Source organism: Cervus elaphus, chromosome 11, assembly GCF_910594005.1.
Source record: "Cervus elaphus chromosome 11, mCerEla1.1, whole genome shotgun sequence".
NCBI classification, from domain to species: domain Eukaryota; kingdom Metazoa; phylum Chordata; class Mammalia; order Artiodactyla; family Cervidae; genus Cervus; species Cervus elaphus.
In genome coordinates this window covers 42,122,405-42,137,122 of record NC_057825.1, presented here as the reverse complement: position 1 = coordinate 42,137,122, position 14,718 = coordinate 42,122,405, and the positions used below count along the sequence as shown (strand labels likewise).

At 35.6% G+C, this 14,718-nt stretch overlaps 1 protein-coding gene across 1 annotated transcript in view; it reads right to left on the bottom strand.

The window, feature by feature from the left end:
• The window catches only part of RAB1A (RAB1A, member RAS oncogene family), a 29,407-nt gene that overhangs the window by 1,933 nt on the left and 12,756 nt on the right, over window positions 1–14,718 (bottom strand). The window contains exons 2-5 of the mRNA XM_043917652.1: window positions 11,895–11,967; window positions 5,926–6,021; window positions 1,716–1,811; window positions 215–346 (exon numbers count right to left, since the gene is read on the bottom strand). Of these exons, the coding sequence (XP_043773587.1) occupies window positions 215–346; window positions 1,716–1,811; window positions 5,926–6,021; window positions 11,895–11,967 (397 nt within the window). The remainder of the gene's footprint in view (window positions 1–214; window positions 347–1,715; window positions 1,812–5,925; window positions 6,022–11,894; window positions 11,968–14,718) is intronic.

Below are 14,718 nucleotides of genomic sequence, written 5' to 3'. Positions count from 1 at the left end.
TGCATGTATTTTAAAAGTTAAGGTGGGGACTTCCCTGGCAGTCCAGTGGTGAAGACTTCGTGCCTCCAATATATGGGGGCATGGGTTCAATCTCTGGTTGAAAAACTTAACAATAAAAGCTAAGCTGGCTGCAGCCATTGTGTGACTCTATACCCATATAAAATTCAAATTCAGCACCTTCCAATTCAGTCTGAAAGTCAAACTTGAAACATACCTTTGCTGTTGTGTAGTCTACTACTTTCTTTGTGGTCAGATCACATTTGTTCCCTACCAACAACTTGTTGACATTTTCACTGGCATAACGATCTATTTCCTGCAGCCACTGTTTAACATTATTGAAGGACTCCTAAAAAGACAATTTAAAGAGTGATAATATAGTTCTGAACATAACTATTCTAATGAAGCAAGTGATAAACAGAAGTGTCTCTCCTGACCTAAGAAGAGCTAGTGAGACAATACAGCTATTAAAAAAGAACTCTTAATGCTGGGAAAGACGTGAACTGACATTTTGATGCATATTTATATGAATAAGAATACAGAATTTGAAAGCTTGAGGATGACAATGCCTTATTTGAGAGGGAAATACAGCTCAGAGTTAAACTATAGCTCAGGCAAATCCCATTGTTTTGGAATATGCTATTTATATGCATGACAAAACCTAGTTTTTGCAATGTGACAAAATTCTGGCTTATGAATAAGGTAGCCTAACTGTTAACTACTAGAGATGTCAAAAGTTATTAAATAAATGGGTCCAACATAAAGATACTTGTTTTCCACAGTCATATTTAAGGGAGGAAAATTTCCATTTTAAATATTACAAGGAAATGACTTGAGATTTATAACTAGCAATGATTTCATGTTTTATCACCCAGTACTCCTAATGGTGCTGAATCTGAAGTCTTATAATTCTAGTTATCTCCTAATTAGCTCTGATTTCATATTTGACTGGAGATTGAACATTTGCTATAAGAATTATACATTGTAATTTTCATGAACATTTTCTACAAGAATTATACATTGTAATTTTCAAAGTTCATCTTTCACTCCTTGGCAGGCAAAAGAAGGACCCTGAAATTTTCTAACTTTCTGATCAAAAGAACAATTACTGCCTTTGAACCACATTCTTACACTATTCTTCACATCCCCCTACCTTCTTTCAACAAGCTTATCTTTAGATATTCACTGTCGTCTTAAAATGTTCCTCAAAGCTCATCCCTATTTCTGAACCACATTAGGGGTCTCCATAGGCAGAGACCCCTAATCTTACTTTTGGCAATTCCAACAGGTCTAATTACCAGGCAAACTTCTGTTAACACCTATCACCAAGGACACAGTATGAGCCAAACAATCCCAGTTCCCTACAAACTCTTGACAAAATGGTTTAATTGATAATAAATATAATTTGGGTCCCTTGAAAGCAAATGTAAATCCAATTACTAAATTTTCTGTTTACTAAAGGAAAATAGGAAATTTGGGTTGACCAGTTTATTAGGTATTCAAATAATGTAGGCGAGAAAAAATAACACTGTACCTGTTCTTAAAAAATAACTGGTTTAAGATAAATGTTTTTGTATCATTCACTTCATTTGGGGTGGACAAAGTCTGCTATATAAATAATACTCATTGCTTGTATGCAAAGTAAAAATAGTGTGATATTTAATCAAATAATAACTTACTACATTGTTAGTGAAACACAATTTTCTCCTGGAACTTACCTGATCTGTCACATCATACACAACTATGATGCCATGGGCTCCTCTGTAATAACTGGAGGTGATTGTTCGAAATCTTTCTTGGCCCGCTGTGTCCCACTATCATAAAATAATCAAGAAATCCAAACAATTCCATTAAAACAAGAGTTGGGGAAAAGGAGGCAAGGAGGGAGAACAGTTTAGTTTACATAGTTGTGGATTACCAGGATTTGCTATGGGAACATTAGCTCTCTGTGCTCACACTACTAAATCACAAAGAAACTGCCAAATATCTGAAGGTTCAAAAAAGAAGGCAGAGTCTAATTTAGCTTGCAGTTAATGCTACCAATATTGTAAACTATAAGCCCTCTGATCAGCAACTATGTCATACTTTTCATATACTCAATAGCCTTTAGCACTGTGCCAAGCTTACACTATGAATGCAAAGATGGGCTGACTTGATATTAGCAAATCTACTGGTCTAGTGGTAGTATAATGCTAACACATTATAACTCTCATCAAACATAAGACAAAAATCTCTTGCTAGCACATTTTATCATCATGGGAAACACTGAAAGGACCTAATTCAGGTAACTATCAGTCAAGACAGCACTTTAGCCATCTCAGGAACAATTATTTTAATCCTAGGGAAAACAATGTAAGAAAGATGATTCCAAATACTTTTATAAAATTCATTTTAAGAGCAATTTACCACACTTCAACCATTTAGGCTCCAACAGTGGAAACAAATACACTGCCACATTAAAGTTCAGAGTTAAAACTATTAAAAAATATCAGGTAAACTCATTTTAAAAACCATGATTTTAACAAGCGCAATGAGAATTTTGTTTCAATTGCTCCTAAATAATGACCTTTCCCTTTAAAAAAATCTTTTTTTTTAGAAAAGCTACCTACTCCACTAACAGGCTTCCCAGCTGACACTAGTGGCGAAGAGACATAAGAGATGCAGGTTAGATCCCTCAGTTGTGTCCCCTGGAGGAGGAAATGTCAACCCACTCCGGTATTCTTGCCCGAGAATCCTATGGACAAAGAAGCCTGGCAGGCTCTAGTCCATAGGGTCACACAGAGTCAGACAAAATGGAAGCAACCTAGCACACACCCCACTAAAACTTAATACTTGATTGATGGGGAAATAACTGAACGGTTACTTAATGGTTAACCATTAAAAAAACAAAAGATAGACTTGTAGCCTAATACAAGTGGAGATTATGATGAAACAGCCTTTCGTGGGAAGAAGTTGTAAAGTTCTGGAATATATATGTGAACTTGACATTGCTCCCCACTAGTGTCCTAAATGGAAAAAAAAAAAAGGAGGGGGGGGGGGGAGTTCAGGAGCACTGAGTGAAATCACTTCCTTTTCTAAGACCCAGCCAACAGAGCTGTTAAAAGTAAGCTGCAATCCTGGGGAACTTTAAATACAGACTATTAGATAACATTAAGGCATTAGTATCACTGCTGTACGTAAAATGGGTAACCAATAAGGACCTACTGTGCAGCACATGGAACTCTGCTCAGTGTTATGTGGCAGCCTGGATGGGAGCGGAGTCTGGAGGAGAACGGATACACATATATGTATGGCTGACTCCTTTTGCTGCCCACTTGAAACTACCACAACATTATTAATTGGCTATACCCCAAAACAAAAAGTTAAAAAAGGCATTAGTATCAGTTTTGTTAGAAGTGGTAACGGTGGTTACATAGTAAAATAGATGCATAGTATTTTTGTAGTAAAATATCATGTCAATAACCACTTTAACATACTTCAAGGGGGAGAAATAATAATGAAGTAATAAAGTAATATGTTAACACTTGTTCATCTAAAACAAGCAAAAGCTACCTTTTTCATCCAAAGTACTAGCCTATGAGAGGCAGAAGACCATCAGTAGGGAGCCTCAAGTCTTTCAGGATACCCTTGGAGAAACAGGATCTCTAGAGTAAAGTCAATTTGACTTCAAAACATTAAATTTAGGTTCCTGATTATTACAGTTTCTTCATCCATAAATTCCAGATATCACTACTTTATGAAACTGCTAAGTTTAAATGAAATAAGGTTTATAAAATGCCTAGCACAATACCTCATTATAGTAGCTACTCAATAAAATGTTAGTTCCCTTCTCTTCTCCACCACTAACCAACCCCCTTCACAAGGATAGGACAAGAACAGGAAGAAACTATTTCTGAATACATGTTAAAGAATTGTAGCTAAGCAATGGCATCCAAAGAGTAAAACTTCTGCTGTCTTCTTGCCACTCTGATAACTCTCCTGACTCTCTGATAACATCCTAACATTACCTTCCCTCTGTAACTGATCACCCTTTATGTTCATAATCCTCATTACCCCTCATAATCACGAGGTAAACTGATTTTCCCTGCTGTGTCTCTCCTACTGAAATGGGATCCCCTATGGGGCTATGTTTCATCCATCCCTGCAACCTTGAACCTATCTGAATGCCTGTGTAACGTGAGCATTTCCATAAAGCTTCGTGAATGAATCAACATTCACAGAAAGAGGCCTTTCATGGGACTGAACTCCATACATGCCCTGCAGTGCTGAATGTTTTGTAATCACCAACTGTGATAAAGACCCTGATGGCACACTTGAACAGGAAAAGCAGAAAAAATAATTAAAATATAGATAAACCCAATCATTTTTTTAAAGACCCTGGAAAACATGAAAGGGTAATTCAAGCCAGGCAAGGTGAAATGTAGCAGGGTTAAAAGTAAAATCTTGCATTTAGATTTTTAATGCCCTAGTCACAAAATGTAAGACTTAAACAAAAAACAAACCAAAACCTTAAGACCCAAACTAGTAGGTAAAATAGCTACTGAGATAGCAAATGTAGTAAACTCAGGCTTTCTTTTTATGTCCTTGTATGGGCCAATGATGAGAAAATGGCAAGAGTCCCTAAAGTCTGATAGGAAAAAAAAGAAATTCAGAGACCAAATCAATAGAGAATTTACCCCATGTAGTCCACACTGGCCAGATACTATCTTATATTTGATTTTAGGAATCATATTTTAATAAGTGGCACTTATAAAGGAGTAACCTAAATTGTAAAAGGTTCTGAAAACATGCTTCCAAAAAGGAATGACAGGTTGTGATAAGATCAATCTAAATGGCAGGCTCTCAACAGAAATTAATTTTGACTAGGCAGCTACAAAGAGTTTTTACACAGATTAACATATATACATACACAAAACTATAGATTTGGTTCTCACAACTACTTAAACTATAGGTTTGGTTCTCACAACTACCTATTAGTAAGTCAAGTATCATCACACTCATTTTAGAGGTAAGAAACTGAGTCTCAGGAAAAAGGTTGAAGTTAAGTTAAACCCATGACTCTCCAACTAATAAATAGCAGAATGAACACAACAAATCCAAGTTTTCTGACTCCAAATTCAGAATTACTTCCAGTTCAGGGTGTTATCAATTCCATAAAAAGAGCAGTCACTTGTTTTCCATATTACCTCATAGTAAGAGTCAATTGTAAAAGATACCTGAGATTTTTTTTTTAAAGACCAAAGGTATGTGCATCCTGGTAGTACCCAGACCTATGTTAAGTTTCTACTACAACTGCATATTTTTAATTCAGTGTTGGGGTTTTAAGGATGGGTAAGGGAGTGAGGATGGCACAGGAACACAATATACTGAAAACAGAGCTATGGGTCACTTGGTTCTTCTACTAATGGTAGGCAAGTCATTAAATCTCTCAGCATCCATTTTCTGAGCTGTAAAATATGTAACAAAAGCTATATTCCCTTCCAATAAAATTCTACATTTCTACAGCGTTGGAACATACTATCTAATAAATACTCAACTAAAACAAATATGAAGAACCTCTCCTAGGTTTTTCCTGGATCCAGAGTATTCAGCACAATGAAAGACATATGAAAACTGCTCAGTATGCTTCTTCTATAAGACGAAGTAAACAAACATCAACTTAGACCCCGTAGACCTCACTAATAAAACTGCAAGAAAAAGAACTAGGACCAGGTTTGACTTAAAACATGTATTTCTCAACTCTATGAACAGAAAATTCAATGAAGAAGGTAATCTTAAATCACTTTCAATCTAAACAATTCTTACTCTACCATTCTGTCACAGATGAATGATTCCTAAGATACTTTCATTTTAACATATTACAAATAACAAATATTCTAAATTTACCAAAATAATTTCCAAAAAATTTCTAGTCCAAAAATTACTTACTATTTGAAGTTTGATTGTTTTCCCATCTAACTCTATAGTTCTTATTTTGAAATCCACACCAATTGTGCTGATGTAGCTTTCTGTATATGTATCATCCTAAAGGGAAGAAAATTAACAATTAAAATGAATGCTCAATAGAGTAAATAAGAAATATGTTAACTTTTATCCAGAAAGCTGATAAAGTTTGTAAGACATAACAATCTGAGAACAGCCACTCCATCCTGCTCCTGCACTCAGTTCACATTCTGAAGACAAAGTGCTATTTAATAATGGTTTAAGATTTTTTTCCCAATAGCTATTCTTTAGTTTTCCAATCACCTCTTGGCAAATTCTTTACATATATCATACAGACAAGGTTTTATATTTTGAATGATTATGAATGATTTTTCTAATTTGCTAATCAGCAGAATTCTTGCTCCTCCACCCCCACTGGTTATTCAGTTTATTCAACACAAACCTATGGATCATGTCCCTCTCCTGAAATTCTTTTAGAAGTCAATTTTCTTAGTTATGACTTTTAAAATTGAGATATAATTCATATACATAAAATCCACCCCTTTAGAATATACAACTCAGTGGTTTTTAGTATATTCAGAAGACTGTGCAAGCATCACAACTATTTTAATTCCAAAACATTTTCTTCACTCCAAAAGAAAACCCTATACCCAGCAGCAGTCAGATTTCTTCCTCTCCCCCTAGACGCTGGAAACTACTAATCTATGTTTCCACAGATTTGTCTGTTTTGGATACCTCATATGAATGGAATCATACAATGTGACCTTTTGTGTTTGGCTTCTTTCACTCAGCATAAACTTTTCAAGGTTCAGCCTTTTTTTTTTTTAATCTATATATATATATCTATATATACAGAGAGACACACAATTTATTTTATTTTTGGCTGTGCTGGGTCTGGTTTTTCTCTAGTTGTGGTGAGTGGTGGCTGTTCTCTAGTTCAACTGCATGGGGGTATTCTCTTTGCAGCGGCTTCTCTTGTTGCGGAGCATAGGCTCAGTACTTGTGGCGCAATGGGCTTAGTTGCTCCACAGCATGTGGGGTCTTCCTGGACCAAGGATCAAACCTGTCTCTCCTGCACTGGCAGGCAGATTCTTTGCCACAGAGCCACCAGGGAAGCCCCAGCCATGTTAGAGCATGAATCAGTACTTCATTCCTTTTTATGGCTGAAAAACAGTACACTGTATAGATATACTACATCTTGTTTATCAGTTCATGGACATCTGGGTAGTTTCTACATCTATTATCAATAATGCTGCTATGGACACTTGTGTGTAAGTTTTTGTGTGAACAACATTTAACCCAAGGCTAAACTTTTAAAATTACACCTGTTTTTTCCCTCAAGTACCTATTACAATTATTTTACTCATAATGAAAACAAAATTGTTTTAAGTGAAAAGATATGTAAATAGAGAGATCACGCTTTCACCACGTAACCCCACTGTACAATCATCAGGCATAAAGCACCACCTAGGAAGTACTTTGCTAACAAAGATGGATTTAGGCTCAATCAAGCCTAAATCTATTAAGAGTAGCACTGTTAAAAAGAACTTTCTTTGATGACAGAAAGGTTCTATAGGCTGTGACTTGCAATATAGTATCCAATAGCTCCATGTGGCTAGTGAGAACAAGGAACTGAATTTTTTATTCCATTCAATTTTATTTAAATTTAAAATAATCACAAGGGACTCGTAACTACGATAATGATAGATAAAGCACTGCTCTGGGGCTTACTTCCAATTACAGAAACGGGGGGACAAGTTTAAAGACACCACAGAGAAGCAAAGTGACAAACCTAAAATGTTGGACAATTTATAGGACAACTGCCCCAGTTTCTGCAAAAAGAAAGTGACACGAAAAATATATAAATAAAAAAGGAGGAGGTGGAAGTGAGAAGCTGGAAAAACTCTAAAAGACTAAGCAGCAAAACAACGAAATGAAAGTATGAACACTGCTTTACAATGTTGTGTTAATTTCTGCTATAGCGCAAAGTGATTCAGTTATACATACAAAACTGAATAATAACATACATATTCTTTTCCATTATGGTTTATCACAGGAAACTCAATATAGTTCTCTGTGCTATACAGTAGGACCTTGTTTTTCCAGTCTATATATAAAAGTTTGCATTTGCTAACCCCAAACTCCCGCTCCCATCCTTCTCCATCCTCCCTCCCCACCATTGGCAACCACAAGTCTGTTCTCTATGTGATAAGTCTGTGTGAACCATGTTTTGAATTGTGATTCAAACTAACACCACACTTTTTAAAACAACCAGGAAAATTTTTTAAAACAACCAGGAAAATTTATTTTGTAAGTCAACAAATTTTTTTATATGATAGAGTATGTGCGTTAGTTACTCAGTCGTGTCTGACTCTGCAATGCTGAGGACTATAGCCTGCCAGACTCCTCTGTCCATGGGATTCTCCGGGCAAGAACACTGAAGTGGGTTGCCATTTCCTTCTTCAGGGGATCTTCCCAACCTAGGGATTGAGCCCAGATCCCCTGCATTGCAGAAAGATTCTTTACCATCTGAGATCAGGGAAACCCTATATTAAATAAAGTATGTTAAGGGGAAATGACACATTTGGGATTTCTATTTGTAGCACTCCAACAAAAAGAAGGAGAAAAAGGACTAAATGAAACGAGTGTGGACAAGTCTTGATAATGCTGAATCAGATGTGTATATCACACTGAGACAAAGATGGCTAAAGCAAACTGTAAAATGTGATCAGAGTTCCAAGTGGCTAGAGATAGCTATGTTGACTTATCCTCCACATATATTCACATTTTGCCATAAACAGAATCACTGGGTAAAAGGATATTTTTGAAGCACTGAATGCAATTTGACAAAATACTCATCATTAGATATTCCTTTTTTAAATTTAAATTTTCAAGTAAGTATCACATACTATAGAAAATGGATAGAGAACAACATTCAGCACTAGAACATGCCAAGTGCTTTGTTAGAAAAACTTATAAATGCTGTTATTAATAGAATTCTTATATACCCCAAAATGACCCTTACTTGCATGCCTCTGAGCCACTGCACTTCCCATTTCAACTGTCCAAATCCTTAGTATCTCTTTCTCCCCCTTTCTCCCCAAGCTTTATCCCCCTAACTCCCCAGCCCGTGGGCAAGTTGGCAATTTTTATCCATTTTTCAAATTTGAGTTCAGGCAACAGTGATTGTCCAAACATTCTTCAATTCCTTGGCCAGTAGTTAAGAGATTCTTCCCTGTGTGCTCTCAAAGCTTATTATACATTTCTTAATCATACTTGTTACAGCTTGAATCTATTTTAGGGATCTGAGAATCAGTATTTTTAAAATGCTTCCTGGCTCATTCTGTGTAGGTAATACTGAAAACCTGTGACTTGGGTCAGTAGGAATCTGGAAAGAATTTTCTTTGAAGCACAAATACCTCAGGCTACAGCCATTTTCCTCAAGAGATGCTAGTTTCTTCCCACCCACCCAGATTACTGATTTAATACTAGGAATTATTCTTAATTTTAATACTTGTCACTTTAATAAATATGAAGTATTGTCTAATTTTGACAGTAAAGAATCAGCCTGTAATGCAGGAGACCTGGGCTCAATCCCTAGTCAGATTCCCTGGAGAAGGGAATGGCAACCCACTCCAGTATTCTGGCCTGGAGAATTCCATGGACAGAGGAGCCTAGTGGGCTACAGTCCATGGGGTCACAAAGAGTTGGACAAAGCTGAGCAACTAAACAAAAAGAAATTTTTAAGTCCTTTAATTACAAATAAAACTGAACATTTTTTTCATATTTACTGGCAATTTGTATTTCTCCTTCTGTAAACTGCCCACTCATGCATTCATTCTTATTTCCATTAGGACAAATATCCTTTCCTTACTAGTGTATAAATGTGCTTTATATATTGTGACTATTACCTCTTCCTCCATATACTTTTTGCTAGGACCACTTGTTTTCTAACATTATGTGTCAACATTAATTTTAATGCAATCAAATTTAACAATCCTTTCTTTCCTGATTTTTTTCCTGTTATTAAATACTTTCACATAAGATTAAAGAGCCACCTAGGTTTTATTCTGGTACTTACATGGTCTCATTTTCAAATTATTATTATATAATGAATATACATGAGACTCACTAACATCCCATCAGAAAAGTAATATTAAATATTTGAGATGCTGTCAAGCTTGCACTGATGGATTTAAAATTTTTAAAAATTCTAATTTTCCCTTGAAAAACTTGAAGTTATTATAGGCAACAAATACTATCAGGTATTTTCCTTGAAGTGACAATGTCTGTTTATCTGATAAAATGTATACCCAATACTCAATTCTAGATAAATATAGCCTGTTAGTTGTTCTTTCAAGTTTAAAAAAAAAAAGTTCAATGAAGAAAGCAGCTAGTTTAGCTCATAATGGAAACAACTATACAAATGCTTTTCTCTCCCTTTAGACAATCAACACATTTCAGTCTTCAGGAAAACTGTTTTATGTGTACTCATTTTTTCACACAGAATATTTAAAAAGGAAACACTCAACAAGGATCAAGATCTCTAAAAATTAATCATTTTTAGAAGCAACCTAGGTGTCCATCAACAGATGAATGGATAAAGGAGATGTATACATACATATATACATACCATGGAATACTAGTCAGGCATAAAAAATGAAAAATTGACATTTGCAACAATATGGATGGACTTGAGAGGGTATTATGATAACCAAGTCAGACCGAGAAAGACAAATACTTATATGTGGATTCTTAAAAAAAAAAAAAAAAGCTAATAACTATAAGAAAAAAACAGACTCACAGATTTGAGAACAAACTAGTGCTTACTGGAGGAGAGAGAAAGGAGGAGGAGCAATATAGGGGCAAGGGATTAAGAGGTACAAACTACTATGTATAATACAGAAAGTTACAAGGACATATTGTACAATACAGGGAATATAGCCAACATCCTGTAATAGTAAGTGGAATATAACCTTTAAAAATTGTTAATCACTATATTGTACATCTAACACCTATATAACACTGAACATCAACTATACCTCAATTTTAAAAAGTATGAAAAAAATTAATCATTTTTACTGTTTCATCAAAGACACACTTAAGTGATAACGGTGTTTTTTCCTCCCCTGTGAGCGAACAGAGGTAAACACCATGACTAGGAGCATAATCTGGGGCTTAGCTTTACTTCAACAAGGGACTAATAAGGCACTTGCAGTTTTACCTACCATTGCTCTTGCACCATCAGGGCAAAGATCAACAGAGGGAAAAAAGACAAACGTCTTTTGTCTCGGTACAACTACTTGGTAATTATTTATACTAATGATTTAGTGTTATTAGCAAGTGGTTTTTGATCTCACGGACTCCAGGAGGGTCTTGATAATCCCCACTGGTTCATATCTTAAGAAGCAATGATCAAGACAGTGAGAAGGAAAACATGTTAAATTTGAAGGCAGTTCATAAACACTACGAACAAGACAGTGCATTTTATTAAGTTGAAAGTTATCATTAAGTTATTTATCAGTTTGTAAATTTCATCCATTGTCAAATGACAACGATGCCACTGTCAAAAAAATAAATAGTCTGTACCAGGCCCTGCTTTTTCTTTTTATTCTACTAAAGTTTTACTTGAAGATTTGTCTTCCATCAAGTCACTTTCAACACAAACCTACCATTTTTTCCCTTACTCATTATTTATGTTGGAATGAAACACTGTTTGACCTCCAAGCAGAGTATTAAGACACTTTGACTTTATAACTACAGTTTTCTTGAATTTCTTTTAGCAACAGTATTTCTTCTATTTAAAGAGTCTAGATATCACTGGGGATGTGTATTTGGAGGCTTCATATATAAAATTCTGGAAGAATATCCTGAATAAAACTGTTTTATCTTTTGTCTACCCAGAAAATATACACAGCATTAATTCCTTTAAAATCACTTTGACTTCAACTTACTGCAAACCTAAGAAGAAGGCAAGACTTTCCAACCCCAGAGTCGCCAATCAGAAGTAACTTGAATAAATAATCACTGCAAAGAGAAAAAGAAAATCACATTAATAAAAAGCATATTGTATTTTAAGTTCTACAACAACAAAAATAAAGCCAAGAATAATAGCTCACTGAGGAAGACTACAGCTTCTGAAAAGCCCATGGACGCCCTAATAAGCCCAAACTCCAAAAAACAGCAGTTTGGGGCCCTTTTGATGAAATCACTGAACATGACAGAATTATGCATAAATAAGACAGATAATGCCACCCATACCTCTAACATCACTGAACTTCCACGTCCAAGCAATGAATGAAAGGAAACACAAATGATATGCATTCTTAGAGAGTCCAACAGACTTTCGCTAGAAAAATCCCACTCTTCTGCAATAGTAGAATACAGGGAGTTAAAGTTTCATTTGTTTTTGCCAGTGAAACAAATTTCTCCTTCAACTTCAAAGCTCAAATCATTATTTCATAGCAATCCTCCAACAAAGGGCTTTTATGATCCTTCCCTAGCAGCCACCTGGAATTCTCCCCTTTTATTTTAAACTGGAGATGCAATAAAATCAAGGGGGCTGTTTGTGCACAACTTAACCAACATTCTAAACTTGTATTAAAGCATACTTCAGAAAACACTGAAAAGAAAAAAAAAAAAACAACAACACTGAAAGCTAGGCTTTTTATGCACATTTACCATCACTGAGACTAACTCAAAAATTCACTGAGACTAACTCAAAAATTATCTCCAGGGAGCCTTTCATAAACCTCACGACAACAGTCTGCCCGTGGTCTCCAAAGGAACCACTCATAAATTCTATTTTTCCCAACTCTGACCAGTTTTATAAGTTCTTTTAAAGCAATTTCAAAATGACAAAAAATCCAGAATTTACAGATTTTTTTCAGAAGACATATGTGATTCTTAAATTTCTTCCCTGTGACTTAGTTTTTATAAAATGCTATCCACTTAAAATGAAACCCAAATATCACTTGCAAATGAAATGTAGATTACAAGTGTATTTACATGTAAGCAAGATGTTGAGGTGTGATTACCTCTGGGATTATTAATCAACTGTTTACCGACATTTATAACACCAGGGGGGCTTTCCTAGCAAAGAATCTGCCTGCAATGCAGGAGACCTCGGTTCAATCCCTGGGTTAGGAAGATCCCCTGGAGAAGAGAATGGCAACCCACTCCAGTATTCTTGCCTGGAAAATTCCACTGACAGAGGAACCTGGTGGGCTACAGTCCATGGGATCTAAATAGTGGGACATGACTGACAGACTAACACTTTCACTGTCACTGAGGTTTATAGTATTAAAACATAGCTTTCTGGGACTTCTCTGGTGGTCCAGTATTTAAGAATCCACCTTGCAATGGGGGAACATGAGTTCGATCCCTGGTTGGGGAACTAAGATCCCACATGCTGCAGAGCAACGAAGCCAGAGTGCCACAACTACCAAAGCGCACACACCGTAACTAGAGGCTGTGGGCCACAAGGAATGGTCCCGCAGGCCGCCAACTAAGACCCAATGCAGCCAACTAAAAAAAAAAAATTTAAAAACACAAACAAAAACCACATAGCTTTCTGGTTTACCAAGTTACTGTAGTACACTTATTGTCCTTAATTATACCAAAAAGGAAAAAAAAAATTTAAATCCTGCCCTAGTAAATGGGAAAATAAAGGTCACAGAAGGAAATAAGCTTTTAAAATAAGTGATTAAGAAGGGCTGATTGAAGCACAGTATGAACGTAATAACTAACACCCTTTCCCGTTTGAGAGCCTAAAGAATAAAAGGGGACAGTAGGGACAAGTATTATAAAAATTTGCCCTTAATAAATTATTGATACCTAATACCAAACAACTTCTATTAGTCAGTACATTTGCTGACTGGCTTCAGTACTATTGATACCTTTCTCTTTAATTAGACCAAATGAATTCTTAAGAATGATGAACACTGAACATTAGCAACGAGTATCTTACAAGTTTACATTTCAGTTAGCAAGAAAAATCACAGCACCAATACAACTACAGTTACTTTGATTTTAACAGAAATTATGACACAACAAATGGCCCTGAACGTACCAACTTTCCTGAGCACAGTGCCAAGTGTCCAGTAAACACTCAACAAACATGCCCTGAATCAGTAGTACTGGTAAAGGATAGCAATGGGCTACAGATGTTGCCTGTGATGTCACTAATTACCATAAGGATCAATTTCTCTCTTCCAGAATAACCATAAGGCTGGAGAAAAACATGAATGCTTCCTAACTATGTTACAAGTTACATTATGGTTTCAAAGAAATTAGTAGTCAATTTTTTTAAACTACCTTTTTCAATTATCACATTCTTTTTAAATTTCACAAACAGCATTATTTTAAAACACCATTTATGTGTTTCTGATAATTTAAAGCCCAGAGCCATTATAAATAATATAAAGAGTTGAGCACTGTGCTCGGAAATGAGTCTTGCTAAAGAAGCCTATTTTGTTCTCTCCCAAACCATCAGCTTCATGACCAGACAAGACAGACATCCAACGTGACAAGACACATGGAAAAGAATGGCAAACAAAATCAACCAACAAATTTCTTGCCTTCCTGTATTCACACACCAAGAGACTATGATCAACAGCACATTACCTGCACTGGAACGTTTTAAATTACCTACTCCTGTAGTAGCTTATTTCTGAACTATTAATATACAGGATGTATTAATACAGGATAATTCAGATTTGAGATCACTTACAGATAGTTCTGTAACTAATTTACAAAAGAGAACAAGTAATAATGTTG